The sequence below is a fragment of the Polyodon spathula genome, chromosome 10 (assembly GCF_017654505.1).
Source record: "Polyodon spathula isolate WHYD16114869_AA chromosome 10, ASM1765450v1, whole genome shotgun sequence".
NCBI classification, from domain to species: Eukaryota; Metazoa; Chordata; class Actinopteri; order Acipenseriformes; family Polyodontidae; genus Polyodon; species Polyodon spathula.
The window spans coordinates 7,165,925-7,181,109 of NC_054543.1; the positions used below are offsets into that span (position 1 = coordinate 7,165,925).

Consider the following 15,185-nt stretch of genomic DNA (forward strand, 5'->3'; position numbering starts at 1 on the left):
TATATTTGAATTATATATTTTTGTAATACTGCTGTACATAAACTGTGTTTTGTATTTCATGTTAATTTAAATTTCAGTAAATATTGCAACAACACCTATTCGGTCTCAGTTTGCCTACTCGGATTTTAACACTTTTTAAAAGAAAAAAAAAAAAAAACGTACATTTCAGCATGCATTAAACCCTTTCAAAGTACCTGAAAGTATCTGAAAGCTGTGGAGAGATTCCCTAGATCTTTACAGCATTCTCACTCACTCACTGTTGCTGACTCCTGTGTACTACTACGCACTAGTGCTGCTGAAATATTCTCCTTGCCCATAACATATTGTACACACCCCTGTCTGCCATAAAAAAATGACCAGCACCATGAAAAAATCAATCACAGCAATCCACATTCACAGCATACTGATGTAAAACAACGTGCGTGTCACATAAAGCCTGATGGATGGACAGATTCTTTATGCATCCCCAGACCCTGCTGCTCTCAATAAATGTGTGCTAAAGCAGGTTCCGTCCAAGTTTCATCACAATCGGAAAAGTTAAACTTTTGACCAAACAGGGTGTCATTTTTGATATTATTATCCACATTGTTTCCTGTCTCTTATGAAACAGCAGGGTTCTGTGTAAATAAGTCCCTTTTGTACTTCAACAGCAGCAACGGCTGAAACTTTTATTACACAGCTGGCATTACAGACAAAGACGTTCTCAGAAGAAAGTAAGACTTGAAAGAATTGACCACCCACTTGATTAAGGACCCGTGTGGATAAACCTGTGCAGCTTTATTTAAAAAGACATTGGTAACCATACAAATAGTAGGACACAAGAGGCACCGACAAGTCAGTAGAGAGAATGTTTGGAAAGTCATAGCGTGTTTCAAAAAGTCTCAACAATCAAGCGCATATTGTAAGAACTGTATCTTCCCTTCCACACACCAGCACAGGGAGAGGGCATCAGTGGAACCTGGCAAGCATGCAAGTCGTCCTGTATCATAGTCTTTGCTTTGAAGCCAAGCTTGGGACATGTGTATCTTTAAAATCAAGCATTCATGTTCAAAAGAAAGCCCAGGACAGTGCACTGTATACAAAGTATCCCTGATTACTCATTCCAGCAGGGGGACTGGACCTCTTCAGAACCTGGCAAGCATGCTTCAACAAGCTGTCCCTAGAAACGTTTAAATTACAAAACATTTCACACAGGATGTCTTTGAAAATAATAACATTTACAAAAGAGGATTATTGGAATTCTGGCAGCAAGTGCAATTTCCAGTGGTGCAAATATGATTCAAAGCTTTGCAGTTTGTCATCTGCTTGATTGCAGGGATGGAAATACACGAGACTCATTGCTTAGCAGTTTGATCCATTTCTGGTTTTACTAGACACACCTGAGCTTGTTACCTACACGCTAATCAAATTTGCAGTTAAACCTGGAATGGGTGAAACTGCTATGCAATAGAAGTTATATTGCTATGCCTCGTTTGAAGAATGAAGCCATCTCATATAATACAGGAGCTTGTTTGCATGCACCATTTCTTATTTTAATTTTTAGTGTTGGTTCGACTGTAGACAAAGTTGGCTGTTATTCAACTAGTTTCTTTTCCAGGAACCTTTTCTGAGTGGTTCCTAGAAAGGCCAAACTTTTAACCTCTCAGACATAGCAGCAATTTATAAAAAGAAGTGATGGCTATAACACCCTCTTTGAGTACACATTTGGGAATGATGAAATAATAAGTACAGTGTTATATTACCTTCACAATACCAGTAACACAAAGAACAAGAAGTAGTATAAAAAATTTAAAACATGACATTAAAATAGGCAGTTAAGGTTAACGATTTAACTTTCAAATTCAACAGCGACTCCTACTGGAGAGGCACAGCAGCAACAACAGCAGCAGCAAAAAGCGTTTTTGCCTCTACTGGACAAGTACTGCTGAAGCTTAACCAAAACCTCACACTACACCCATGTAAGTGACATAAGCACACTGGGCATGGCAGACACCATGAAACTGACATGGAAAGCTGAATGGTTAAGGAAACTGCTTTCCTTCCGTGGCTGTCTTCATCTCTCCAGCGGGTATTCAATTAAAGAATTAAAGATTTCTAGCTGGTTGGTTAAATCCAGCACTAAAACAGAGTTAGCAGAGGCCTGATCTTTCAAACTGTTGGCACCTGATCATTTTAGTAATTAACCACGTCTATGCACAGACCAGGGCAAGTGGGTACACACAGTAGTCATTCCATGATTGCAAAACTTCAAAAAGGTGCAACAATCCAAATACAGAATTCAAAACAAATGAGCAATTTTGTTATCTGTAAATGCCTCTGTGTTTCCTCTATTCATATTTTTCTAATCTTCTCTGTGTTGAAAGTGTGTATTACTGTTTCTTTAACCTTTATACAGTGATTTTGTTGGCAGCTCTGAAGCAAAATGTCAAAGCTATCGTTTTGGGTTTTTTTGTTGCATTTTGTCTACCTATTTAGAAATAAAAAGAAGAAAAAAAAAAAAGAAAGTGCTTAATTTCAATTCACCCAACTTATCTCCTTCCAAGATGTGGAAGGTCCTGCTGAACTGAGAAAAAATCAATTAGAATAATGTAGTATCAGCACTCTGCCAGTGGCTACTGCACATTATTACAACAGCACAGAAGCATATCTGCTGCTTTCTGACAAGCAAAAGGCACAAACATCTCCCGAGCAGCTGAACCAATTCATTCTGCTTCTTCATTTCTTGGCTGCACATAAATTGAAAAAAAAAATATTTAAAATGTATAACTTGTGACTCGTGCTGGCTCTTGACTTCTTACTACACCAGCATTTCTTTTAATATAATTTTATCCTCTCATAAAACAAATGCTTTTATTGTAAGGAGTATGCCTCAGGAATGCTTTGCTTTCAGTAAATCTAATCATCAGTGCACTAAGACAACAGTTACAGTTAACACAACTGAAGTTGTATTTCCAGGACCCGCTTGTAAATGATGCCTTGGTCCAACAGACAAATCTCCTGGTTAAATAAATAAATAAATAAATAAATAAATAAAGTTACACGTTCTTGCTCCTCTGACTAAAATACTGCTTGAGGGATCTTCAAGAACCTTCAGTTGTAGGACTACTATTTTAAGCATCTTACTTCCAAGACATAACTCTGGATCACATGTAATTGCACTGCAGACTTACTTGTAAACCTTCTTTCTTTATTTGTAGCGAAAAAAAGAACTGAATCAAGCCATTCTCGGAACATCAGATTCCACTTTATTAAAACAGACCATCAAAAACGCCTAAAGTTTGAAATATAAGTATGAAAAACAAACAATCAAATATTGTCTATGAAAACGAACAACAAGTGAGGGGTAGGCAAAGGCTAATAATGGGCTTGGGCAGGCTTGCAACCCCCCCCCCTCCACACCTATGCCTCGATCAGGCAGCACAGCATGAGCAGGAATCAGATACTGGGTGGATCTAAACAGGCTCTCAGTTAGACAGCTTACAAACAGGAGATTACTCACAGGATTCCCTCTCCAAGCGGTTTGGGTGGCCTTGTCGTTGTGTCTTTGTCTCATCTCTTTAGACTCTGGGGTTCTTTTGTGACAGTGACACCTAGTGCTCTGGAGGTAAATTGAGAAGAAAAAAAGTTAGCCTTTCCCGCATGTGTAAGAGATAATTGCAATTTTATTGAAGCGCATCCTGTGATCACATGATCACAGCTCCTGAAATCAAATGTGTCTTTTTTTTTTTTTTTTTAATTGAAGTGCTACTTGCAAAAAACATATTTCTTGCCAGTTTCATAACAATTACAAAGTTTAATGTCTTTCGTTACACTTTCTTCAGAAGAAGGCACTTAGTATTTATTTAATTCAAAGAACCCTGATTTACAGCGCCTTTAATTTTATTAACTTCAGCAGGACTAAAACTTCAGTCGGAATACAGAAGTATACTGTGAGCTACAGTAGGCCTTTCAGATGAGCAGACAGCAGCAAAGGGGGAAGTGGCGTCCTAGCAGCCCCTAAAACTGTTAACGGGAATGGAGCGTCTACTCAGTATAGAATTGCTTGTCTTTTCAGCTCAATTAGGGCATTCATGCGACCTAGAAGGAAATATATAAATGCTTTTAACGTCTGACTTGACAAACATCCTAGTGCAGTTAGATGGAGCTCAATTTCCCTGAAATTATAAACTGCCGCTAGTACAAAAATATAATGAATTGCTTGTTTTATCATTGTTATTTATTGCCAACTTATACCCTTAACGGATGCACAACATATCAGTAAACTAACTAGCAATAGGTAGGTGCAGCTTGTATATACAGTCTTGCACAATGTCAGGGATAATTCTGTTATTCTGCAATTCTGCCATGCCATTTTGTTTCATTTTTTGTTTTTTATGGTTTAATAACAAATTATACAGACATTACAGTTTATTACTTTTTCCCCCACACTTTTTTCAATATTAACCTCAACTCACATCAGTGTTTTGTATAATATAAAATCATGTTCCAATCATATTGTTGCTGAAGTTGCTTAAAATTGTGATTTGGGTGCAGTCAATTTAAAGATCATAAAAGTTTTTATAACAAACCTTTACGTCAATAAAATGTATTTTTATATTCTGGCTTTGACATGAAACAATTCCATACAAAACAAGAGCCTTTCTGCATTTGTTTCAAAGCAAAACTGAGAAATAAAAAAGACCATTAAAAAGGGCAGGCAAATCGAAGAAGAACAACTGAATAGTTTTTCAGGAAGTTTAACGTTAACTGTCCTCTTAAAAAATCAGTAGGCAAGCCACTTTCTGAACAAAAGAGACTCGCTGCTTGTGTAGAAATCAATGTCACATCTCAGGTGGTATTACTTGAAGAAAAAAGAAAAAACGACACCTACTACTGTGAGAGTTGCTGTAGTAGTGCCAGACAGGACATGCAGAACGAGACAATGGAACACTCATTTCCAATCGTTTCAGAAACCATCAATGTCTATTACTGGGCAATCTAGTGAAGCCCATTCTACTTCAACACCCTAAATCTAGGAGAAAACTTTTCCTTCCTGTGCGCTTCATTTTGTGGATATCATTTTTGGTTCTATCACAGATTGCCACTGAGGTTATTAAAAGTGTAAGTAGCTTCAAAGGGTTCTTCTTTTTAACCTTTCCCCTCAGCTTCTCATGATATGGTTTCAGAGCACTGTGGCTCCAACATTGAAATATAATTTTTTTTTTTTTTTAAATCTGTCTCCATACCGTTAGGCATTATCTAAGCCTGTAGAATCCTAGTTGCCACTTTGAGTCCTACCTGATTCCAAAGAAATCAAATGATGTGGTTACTTTTCAACTCTGATGGTTCAGCTACAGGACTCTCAGTGGATAATAAAACCAAATACAGATCTTTAAGCTGAGCCACAGTGCAGTCATGAGCATCATTACATTGAAAACAATAAAAGCATAACATTTTAAGTGTCAAACAGTACAGTAAGTTAATGTTATTATCTTACTTGTCAGGACTCGGAACAATGGCATTTAAAGATTTGAATGCTGACCAGCTACTTCAAAAGCTGAAGTGCTATGCTTGTCATTTTCAGGTTAGGTAATGCAATTGTAGCAGATATTAAATCTACACCAGGAGTGGCCAAAATTGTCCCTTCCATTCCTGGTCTTTGTTTCAACCCTGTTCTAAATTAAGTGAACCAATTAAATTAAACTTTACCTGTAAAACCTGAAGTGGAATGGCCCTTTAGGACTGTGACTGGACACCTGTGATCTACAGCTTTTCAAGCTGCTCTGTTCTTACTAGGTATGGTAGTTTATACATAGCCATACCACTGAGGGGCTCCATCTGGTTTTAACATGTAGAGCACTCATGGCGGTTCTTCACGCATGATGCTGTATATAAATTGCACAAAGGTTCCAGCTTTTTCAAGGCTGGGTCTACTTGACTGCGCATCAAGCTATGCTAATGAAAACAGAAATTATTCTCTACCTAGGGTTGTATCCGCAAAGGACCTGACACACACGGGGAAGGGGGGGCTGGAGTGTTGGATATTTCACTGGTATATATTTAACAACCACAGGCTACATTCTACAGGGTACAGTAAGGACCATGTGTAATGCATAGGCTTCAACGCTCTCTCAATGCATTCTCCAATGGCCTCCTGACTCACCATTTGCTGAAGTTGCCTAATCGTGTCATCCTTGCTCTTCAGCTCCTCTTTCAATTGGTGGATTTCATTCAAAAGCTCCTCTATCTGAAACAGTCGTGGTAAAAAAAAAACTGAAAAAAGGCCAAGCCGTTTCCTCATTACTAGATGAGTGCCTCTCATGATCCAGTCCTACAGGCCACATTCACCAAACTGTATGGACTTATGAAGGACTATTTTATTTTTATTTTTTATTAAAGTTTGCAGTTTGTGAAACTGATTGGGTTAGAAGTTTGTTCCTATTTTTACAAAAGAACAGCGCATAAACAACACTTTCCTTAAAACAGCCTTTAAATTTCAGCCCCATATCTCTGGATAATCTCTGCAGGGGTCGACAGAATTCGTCAGGATCTTTTTAACAAAGGCCCAGTCATACTTGAACAGAGGACTAACCCCGGTTTTAGAAGTGCTGTTCAGTGGTGAGCCACTAGGAGGTGCACTCTATCGCCACTGGGGCTATAAAAGGGGTTGGAATCTTTAAAAGGGAAAACAACATATTGTGTTACTAGAGCAAAATTCTTACAAGCAGTTTTGCTGTTGACTTTATTTTAGCTTTGAAGTCTGTGCAACATGTGCTTAATAGAAGTACAAGGTTTCCTCATCCCATTTCACTTATTGACCACGCAACACCAGTGTCCTATTAACTAGGACACAGAAAGGGAACTAATACTGCTGTGGCAGGAAACATGGGACTTCATCTGAGTCAATGTGAAAAGAAAGAACAGCAGCAAAACAATCCAGCTGAGATCATGCTTATGCTAATGAGGGGCTCAAATATACTGCAAAGCCTACATTAATACACTTTAAAAACAGCAATCAGTTTTTGTATAAACAGAAGAGAGGAAGGCCTACTTTGGATTCCCCACACATACATTTGTACGGAGTTAATGTTTGAATAGGCTTTTCCATTCCTTTTGTACTGCAAAGAGCCAAGAGGGTCTTGCATTAAAGATGCTACACAAGCTGCCCATCACAACTGCATTTTCACACAGACTCACACACTGACACATGCGCACAATCACACACAGATTGGTTGCAATCCCAATAACATTGACTAGGTCACTCTCCACCTGAGGGGGGTTCATGCCAGAAACCCAAAGAGGAACAAGCTTCATTCATATCTACACTGGCTGGCAAACACACCCCTCTTGTTCACTGAATCTCCATACACCAAGAGCATGTCTTGTCCAAACAGACGTGTAAATGCCTTAAGAGCACATTTCACTAGTTGAAGATGTGCTAGGGGAAAACAAAAACTGCAAAACAGATTGAACACACAATAAATAAATAATGCATACAATTTAGAATATTATGGAGTGTTGGTCATGAAGGGGATGGGATGAGGCGCTTCTATAAAAGTGAATCTGCTTCCATTTATATGTTCTGCTCTACCGGTTATGCTACTGAATATTTATCAGTCATTGCTCAGTTGTTTATCTCGTTCATGCCTTTACCAATTGAGACACCTGGGAGACCTTGCACCCCCACTGACTGTGCTTAGACCCTGCACAGAATGGAGGAGGGACACTACAGAAATGCCAGTTCCATTCTAAGCCATGTTGTTTCCTATCATCTTGCCAGTACTTACATGTATCCCTCTTGAAATTCCACTGTGCTTTCTTGAGATTAAAATTAACAAGAACACGTTATTGCTTCTAGTCCCAATGTGAATATTTTGCAAAGCTAGATCAATCAAGTCATTCCCTTTTCAACTACAAAGTTAATTAAAAGAGTACAAATGAAAAGCAAACATATATATATATTTTTTTCTCTCCTTTTCCAACATTGGGATTTTAAATTGCCCATTAACTGAAAATGCAGACGCTTCCTGGTGCTACAGGAATATGGCCATATTTTATTCAATTTTCTGTACCATTACGCTATTATATTTAGTTTCCTTTAAAAATGAAATAGAAATTAAAATCCCTGTGCAAAGCCATACAAAAAATAAACTTTTCAGGTATAGTACTGGTATTGTGATACCATATTATCAGATACTGGAAGCAGAACTGCTCAATCACAATATAAACTTGGAGCTGCCCTTGTGCTACCATTCACTTTACACTGTTATACTGTTATTGAAGATCACTTGGTGAGGACAGAGATTGTACTGCGTCATCAATGTTAAAAAGGTAGGATGTTTTTTTTATTATTTTGAGGCATAGGAAAATGTTATCCCACAAGGGGCTATCCATAAAGTGATATAGGAAAATTAATTATGAAAGCAGATATTCCTCTAAGCCGCTAAGTGACAGCTCTACCTGCCCTGCTCTTGAAAGCAATTAGAAATGTGTCATGTCAAGTGAAAGTGAAAACCTACTCGTGCGCTCGTCCTCAGGTGTGGGTTTCCTGTCCCTGCGGCTGACTACGTTTCCAAGGAAACAGAGTAATAAGAGTTCAGGTAACCTTGAGCGACCCCACTCTCCAACTTTTCATGAGTTCATTTAAATGTTACTAATTCTAAAAACTACACTGCCACAGCAGGACAGCATGAATAACAGAATGTAAAAAGAGAATTGCTGTACAGGGACAAAAAAAAGAAATCAACACACACACACACACACACACACACACACACACACACACACACACACACGCACACACACGCACACACAGTGTAGAGAGAACCTGGGGTGGTTGGGGGATTCTTTTTGGTTACATGAGCTGGTCTGGTGACCAAATATAGTAAGACGCTTCTAAAGTCTTGCTCCAGATTTTGCAGCAGTTAGGAAGGAAATGAGGGTTGATCGATGTAACAGTGATTTAGCCAGCCCAGACCCATTGAGCTGGGGATTTAACCAAGATTAGGAGTCTCACTTAACATTGCCTAATAAAATTTCCCATAGTAAAAGCATAGCAAAGTGTAATAAAGTGACAGCACAGTGAAAGCATGGTAAAACATAGGTAAGTATTGTAAAGACCAGCATATTAATGAACATGGCAAACCAGGATAAAATATGGCAAATGCCTAGCGTGATCAAGGGGGGAAAAAAAGGAAAACCATGCACAAAACAGCAAATTGCAGTTGAAGTCAAAGATAGTAAAGCAGGGTATGTTCAGGGGGTTTTCTACCAGGTGTTCATGGTTTTACCTGCACAGCTGTGCTGGAGTCCTCCTGGGGCTCAGGGCTCAGAGGTCCTGCCAGCAGCATGTCCTGCAGAGCTGTGCTGTCGCCGCTGTCGTCCTCCGCCTGGAAGAACAACAGAAACACTCTGAGGACCCATCAGCACCACTGCCCTTTTAAACGGCTTCGTCATTCAAACACCAGGTGTCAGGTTTCCAAACAGGGTCACTGGAGGAAAGAGACGCACGTGTATACCGTTCTAAAGTTTCAGGACAAAAAGCAAAAGGCTGTTTTACATTTACAGGTCGTTTAGGAGTTGCTGCCCCGGAATAATCCATATCTACTTCATATACAGTATGAGGATACTTTGCAAACATATGAGTGAATATCATTTTGCATTAGAATTTACCTACTGTCTTACTACACATTGTCATAGTGTAATTGGACCTATATATTAATATATATATATATATATATATATATATATATATATATATATATATATATATATATATATATATATATATATATATATATATACACATACATACATACATACACACACACACACACACATATTAGGAATAATGGAACAATGCCACAGGGCTTTCGGTAATGAGCAGGCCTAATTATAAACCAAGCCATGGGCTGCTGACATATTTTCTTAGACAAGGCATTGATATAGGTGAATGTGCTTGACATCTACTGTCTTCAGTCCTCAATGAGTTCAGTAACACATGTTTGGACTAGAAAACTTTCTTCATTTGAAGACATTGAAAAAGATTTATTGAATCTCCTTTTGTCTTTAACCCTAATGTGAACCAAATGGCAGAAAAAAGAAATGCAAGTAAAATAATAAAGAAACGAAAAGGTGAAAATCGACGGTGCTTTACATGTTGTTTTTGTGCAAAAGTATTTTCAAACTTTTGAATTGTTTTGTTAGCGCTTGATCAAGAAGGCAACTGATTTCACATTGTTCAAGAGAGTATACCAGCGTGTGTGTCACACTGCTGCAGTTTAAAAGGGTACTGTGGCAGAGCAAAGCTCTGCCGTTTAGAAATTGGCAGGGATGGGGTTAATTTCCATTACCGGCCTGGGTTTATTATGTTCAGGTGGCTGGGGTTGATTAGTTGATTAAATCAATAACTTAATTAATGATCAATCAGTGCCCAGCCACCTGACATAAAAGGAGGCCTCTACTTCTCATTTGGGAGGAGGGAGTTGAGGAAGCAGGTTGGTGGTTTGTATTTTTGAAAGTTTGAATCCAGTGAAGGCATTGCCCAGCCTGGAAACCTTATTTTTTTGTAAGTTTTGTTTTGTTGTCTTTCTATTTGTGTCTTTGTTTTGCCCTTGTGCACTTTATTTTTGTGTTTATTTATAATAAAATCGTTATTTTTTTGAACTGCAGTCTGTCTCTGGGCCTCTATCAACTCACCAGCCTGCCACAGGTACCTAACAGGATTAACGGACAGTCCTGTAGTCCATTACCTACTCTAACCAGCAGGGATCACCAGTATCGCTAGCAACGCTTTTATGTCACTCAATGATGGAGTATGTAAAGTAGCTGTACTAAAATAAAATAAGGTATACTTCTCGTTCAGCATTAACTATGTACTCTACAAAGTTTCCACGGTTAATTACAGATTAACATATGCATCTCTTCCAGTGGCTTATGCGATTTCCGATGCAGAACAGCACACTGGACATCTGAAATAGACATTTCCCAGAGTAAAGGGGGTTAAGGTTTTCATTACAGCTCCTATCAACCAGAGCAGAAGGCGCTGTCTGCAATTTCAAGCAAAGGAGTAAGTGATGCCATCAAACCTCAGGCCCAGCTAATGTAATGCAACGCAATGGAGATGGCCTGGAGCGTTGCTATGAAGGGGCAGGTTCAGCACCTGAAGGACCTTTTCCATTATTTCATTCCTGATCGGAGACAAGGGTCCCAAGAGCTGCGACAAGCCACAGGATTTGCTAAATGGCAGTCAAACCTGATCCATTTTTTATAATGGAAAGGGATGAGATCGAATTAAAAGGTCTGTTTGTACAACTCCCGGAGAAAATAAATAAGTAACACAGATTTCTCACAGCAAGATGAACAGGAACAGATTCTGTGAAATAACAAGCCCACCTAAAATAAATCAATCAATCAATCAATGAAAATCTTTTAAGTGTCATAAGGAACATTTTTTTTTTTTTTTTTTTTTTTTTAATTTACCAAAAGAAAAAAGATGTACTTGCTGCCCTTTTAAACTCCTCACCCGATCATTGTATAGTTTAACAAGAATTCATACATTTTCCAATACAAAAATGGGGGAATAGCATAGTGTAAAGCATGACAAATTGAAGGTAACCACTCTGTCCACATATACATCCTGCATTTTCTGGAGTGGCTCAAACAGCAGACAAGTAAAAAGGGAATAGGGAACGGGACTTGGACAAGCGTTTTGTAAGCAGTCAGACTTCATCACTGCAAAACCAGACACCAAACAGAGTTAGACAGGCTAAAATCACAGGGAGGCGTTACAGTTGTGTTTTAAAAGAGTGTTTAAAAAGAGAGGAAGCAGGGAGTCCGAGAGAGAAAGACACTTGCTAGATTTCACCAGAACGCCCACACAGTAATGCAGGAACATGGCTTGAGTGCTCTTACAAATTCAGTACTTAGAAATAATTCCATTTTATTCCACTGTAATCAGTTCGCCTGTTTCACCCAAGAACAAGATAAGAACTTATTGACGTGTGGGAAGCTGGTACCTTGATGACCATTAAATTACTATATGCCCACATGCAGGCTACATAATCCAGCAGCAGTCAAAGGGGGCTATTTCTTAGATTAAATTTAATTGGAGAATACTTCTCGAAGCAATGTTTAACAGATTTATTTATAATAAAGGATTCATGAACTTCAGTCAACTGAAAGCATATTTTTTGTTTGGTAAACACATCTTATTATATTTTTTCATGAATTATCACAGATGTTCTTAAAAAGTCTAAAAGAATGGGGCAGACAGTGTCATTATTCACAACATATAAAACATGTTTCTTCTACATTGTTTGTTTCTAGTTTACTAAAATAAGAAATACCAAAACTGTAGTAACTGCTATTTCTGTTAATTATAACAGTATTAGAATTATTAATTAGCCACTCATCTGTCTTCCATATAAATATGTTTGTGCTATACGGTACTCTGAAAGAAACCTAATGCGAGGGGGGAACATTTTTGTTGTTTTGCTAAAAAAAAAAAAACATAAAAAGTCAAATGATTTGCTTAAGGCTGACGATCTGTTCCAGACCAGGGCGGTCGGTCATGGCTCTCAATATTGGCTTGTGGGACCCCACTGATCAGAGATTCTGTAGTCCGAGAAGTAATACCCACTGTGCAGGAATGAGAGAAATACCAGGCAGCAGTTAGAAGCAAGGTTAGCATTTCCAGAGGCAGTGCAGCAGTGAGACAAACTTCAAGCAGCACTCTTAACCTGCTAAGGTTTGGATGACACTTCAATATAGAGCACTGCTTTCATTCCTTACTTCACTAAGACATCCAATCAGACTTTCAGACATGCCCTCAACCACATTCTGCTACAACTGCACTGTACTAAAGATGGTCCTTACCAAGTTTCATTATGATTGAATAAGTGGTTTCGGAAGTATGTGAACACTTTCCACTGCCACAGACATGTAATAATATTAGTTTATATTATTGGTAGTAATATTAGCATTATTTTTAATAGTCATAGTATTCATCTAATAAATAACACAAATGGTGTGGAATTCACTGGGGGGGAAAAAAACACTTTCTGTAATCCAAAGTAATTCTATTATAATAAGAAACACTGGGCCATATGTTCAAAGCGTTTGCTCCGTTCTTTAAATTAGCCCCCATTTTCCTGAAAGGAGAAAAAGAAAATCATGTTAATGTTACAAATCATTTAATGCTTAAAGAGGACTTGAAATATATAATTTAGTTGTCTTATTTTATTTTTCCTTCAAAAAAACAGGAGTTAATTAAAGAATGGAGCAAACGCTGTGAAAATATGACCCCCTTTCCCTCCAAGGAGCTTTCTGTGTAGCCTTGAAGGCTGTCATAAATATTCAGCAGGAAGGGCTGCAGGGGACAAGTCACAGCCTCCTGGCTGCTGTGCCGCAACCCTGCATTAACACACAATTATCTCTCAAGACCTCCATCACCAATGTTTTTTTCTATCTAATGCCAGTTGCTCGTTGATTGTTCAGAAACCTGAATGGCCAATTAAAATCAAGCAATCTGCAGCCTTTCCATGACTAATTAATGATAAGAAGTCTGGGCAGAACATACTCAAAAGGCAAAGCAGCAGGAGAGGGGGAAAGAAAAACTAAAGAGCCTGTCATGAAGAGCAATCTAGCTCTACAGAGACGAAACTTCAGAGACTTAAAAGAAAGAATGAAGAGGGAAAGGGGGGGACAGGGAGGGCTGAAAACAGAGAGAGAGAGAGAGAGAGAGAGAGAGAGAGAGAGAGAGAGAGAGAGAGAGAGAGAGAGAGGACAGGAAGGTAGCTGGAAAAGGTCAGGCACAAATGGCTCACATTATGATAGGGATTAGCCACAACGGCCCTTTCAAATAAGAAAGGGCATCTAAAGAGCAGTGGGCACGTCGCTTGCCAATCTTGGCAGAATTTTTTCCCCTTGCATTTAAAGGTTTGTATTCAAGTTTTCTGTTTGTAAGTCTGCATAGATGCATGGATGTGTGGAAGAATGGATTCAGTACAGAAACAATACAACACCTGCCATATTAAACACCTGAAATCTAATCTAAAACCTGCATTCTCCTGCTGCATGTCGATTTCAGTCAACAGTGGACAGTAAATTATGATAACGATACTGCAAGTTACTGTAGCAATACTGCAGTATCTCTGATGTCTTTTGAAGAAACTGGAACCCGATCTGGAGTGCTTGTGTTTCACAAAGATCCTCTGGACTCCAATGTCAGCCCCTGAAGCCACTCAGACGAGCACATTAACAGCTTTATCAATGAACTCCACCAGCCTGCACCTCGCACACAAATTAATCCATAAAGCCTGGAGCTGGAGGCACACACAGAGCTCAGTCCTGACAGAGCAGGCATTAAATGGCACTGACACATTACATAATGCCGCTTCATCCCTAAGCTCCTGCTTAGCACAGTACAGTTTGTATTTATTTGTATTATTTATTTATTTATTTTAACCAAACTCTTTTTACTTGAGGTCCCCAGAGGTGAAAGTCCCGAGAGGCTAGAGAATGTACCAGCTGGAAATGTTCTATAGACAATACACAAAATCAAATAGCACAACTATCGTCTCGTCTAGCACAACTAGAAACCCGGCTTTAACTCCTTTTATCACAGCGCCTAATCAATATCAAGCCTTAGTCTGAGCACATACTCTCAAAATTAATCAATGCTAATCTTTTTTTTTTTTTTTGTATTCATTTAGCAGAGAGCAGTTATAATGGCTCATTTCTTAGAGTTCTGTGAGTTACACTTCTGAATCTTCTCAAGATATAGCTAAAAGTATGAGTGTAGCACTCACTGACTTACAGAGAGCTGTATGTAAGGTTTGCCAAGCAGTAGTATTTCAGAAGCAGAAACTGTAACTAATCTAGCACCTCCCTTTCACGGTGCCTTCTCAATGCTTTGCTGCTCTTTTCCCTCGGTATTCCATAGTAAAGTTCTCTAAGGGAGACGGGACGGGATGTGTGGTGGGGTGTGCTAACCTGCAGTAGCCGCTGGAGTTTGAGCAGTTGGTTCTTGACAGAGGTGCAGTCCTGGGTCATGTGATGCAGGGTCAGTTCGTCGAGAGCCACGATGTTCTCCTGGGGGGTCCTGTCGAAACCAGGGGCGCTGTACCCTTCATACTGTCCCGCTGGGGAGCCCAAGAACACAGGTCCCCTGAAAGACAGAACAATGTCAGCCCAGTAAAAAAAAA

At 39.0% G+C, this 15,185-nt stretch overlaps 1 protein-coding gene across 5 annotated transcripts in view; it reads right to left on the reverse strand.

Moving 5' to 3' along the window:
• Window positions 1–15,185, reverse strand: part of LOC121321752 (serine-rich coiled-coil domain-containing protein 2-like) — a 74,520-nt gene that overhangs the window by 16,726 nt on the left and 42,609 nt on the right. For 4 of the 5 annotated variants that reach the window (XM_041260881.1, XM_041260884.1, XM_041260883.1 and 1 more), the window contains exons 6-9: window positions 14,974–15,148; window positions 9,270–9,368; window positions 6,143–6,226; window positions 3,500–3,598 (exon numbers count right to left, since the gene is read on the reverse strand). In XM_041260881.1, the coding sequence (XP_041116815.1) occupies window positions 3,500–3,598; window positions 6,143–6,226; window positions 9,270–9,368; window positions 14,974–15,148 (457 nt within the window). The remainder of the gene's footprint in view (window positions 1–3,499; window positions 3,599–6,142; window positions 6,227–9,269; window positions 9,369–14,973; window positions 15,149–15,185) is intronic. The other variant, XM_041260882.1, reaches the window with a different exon arrangement.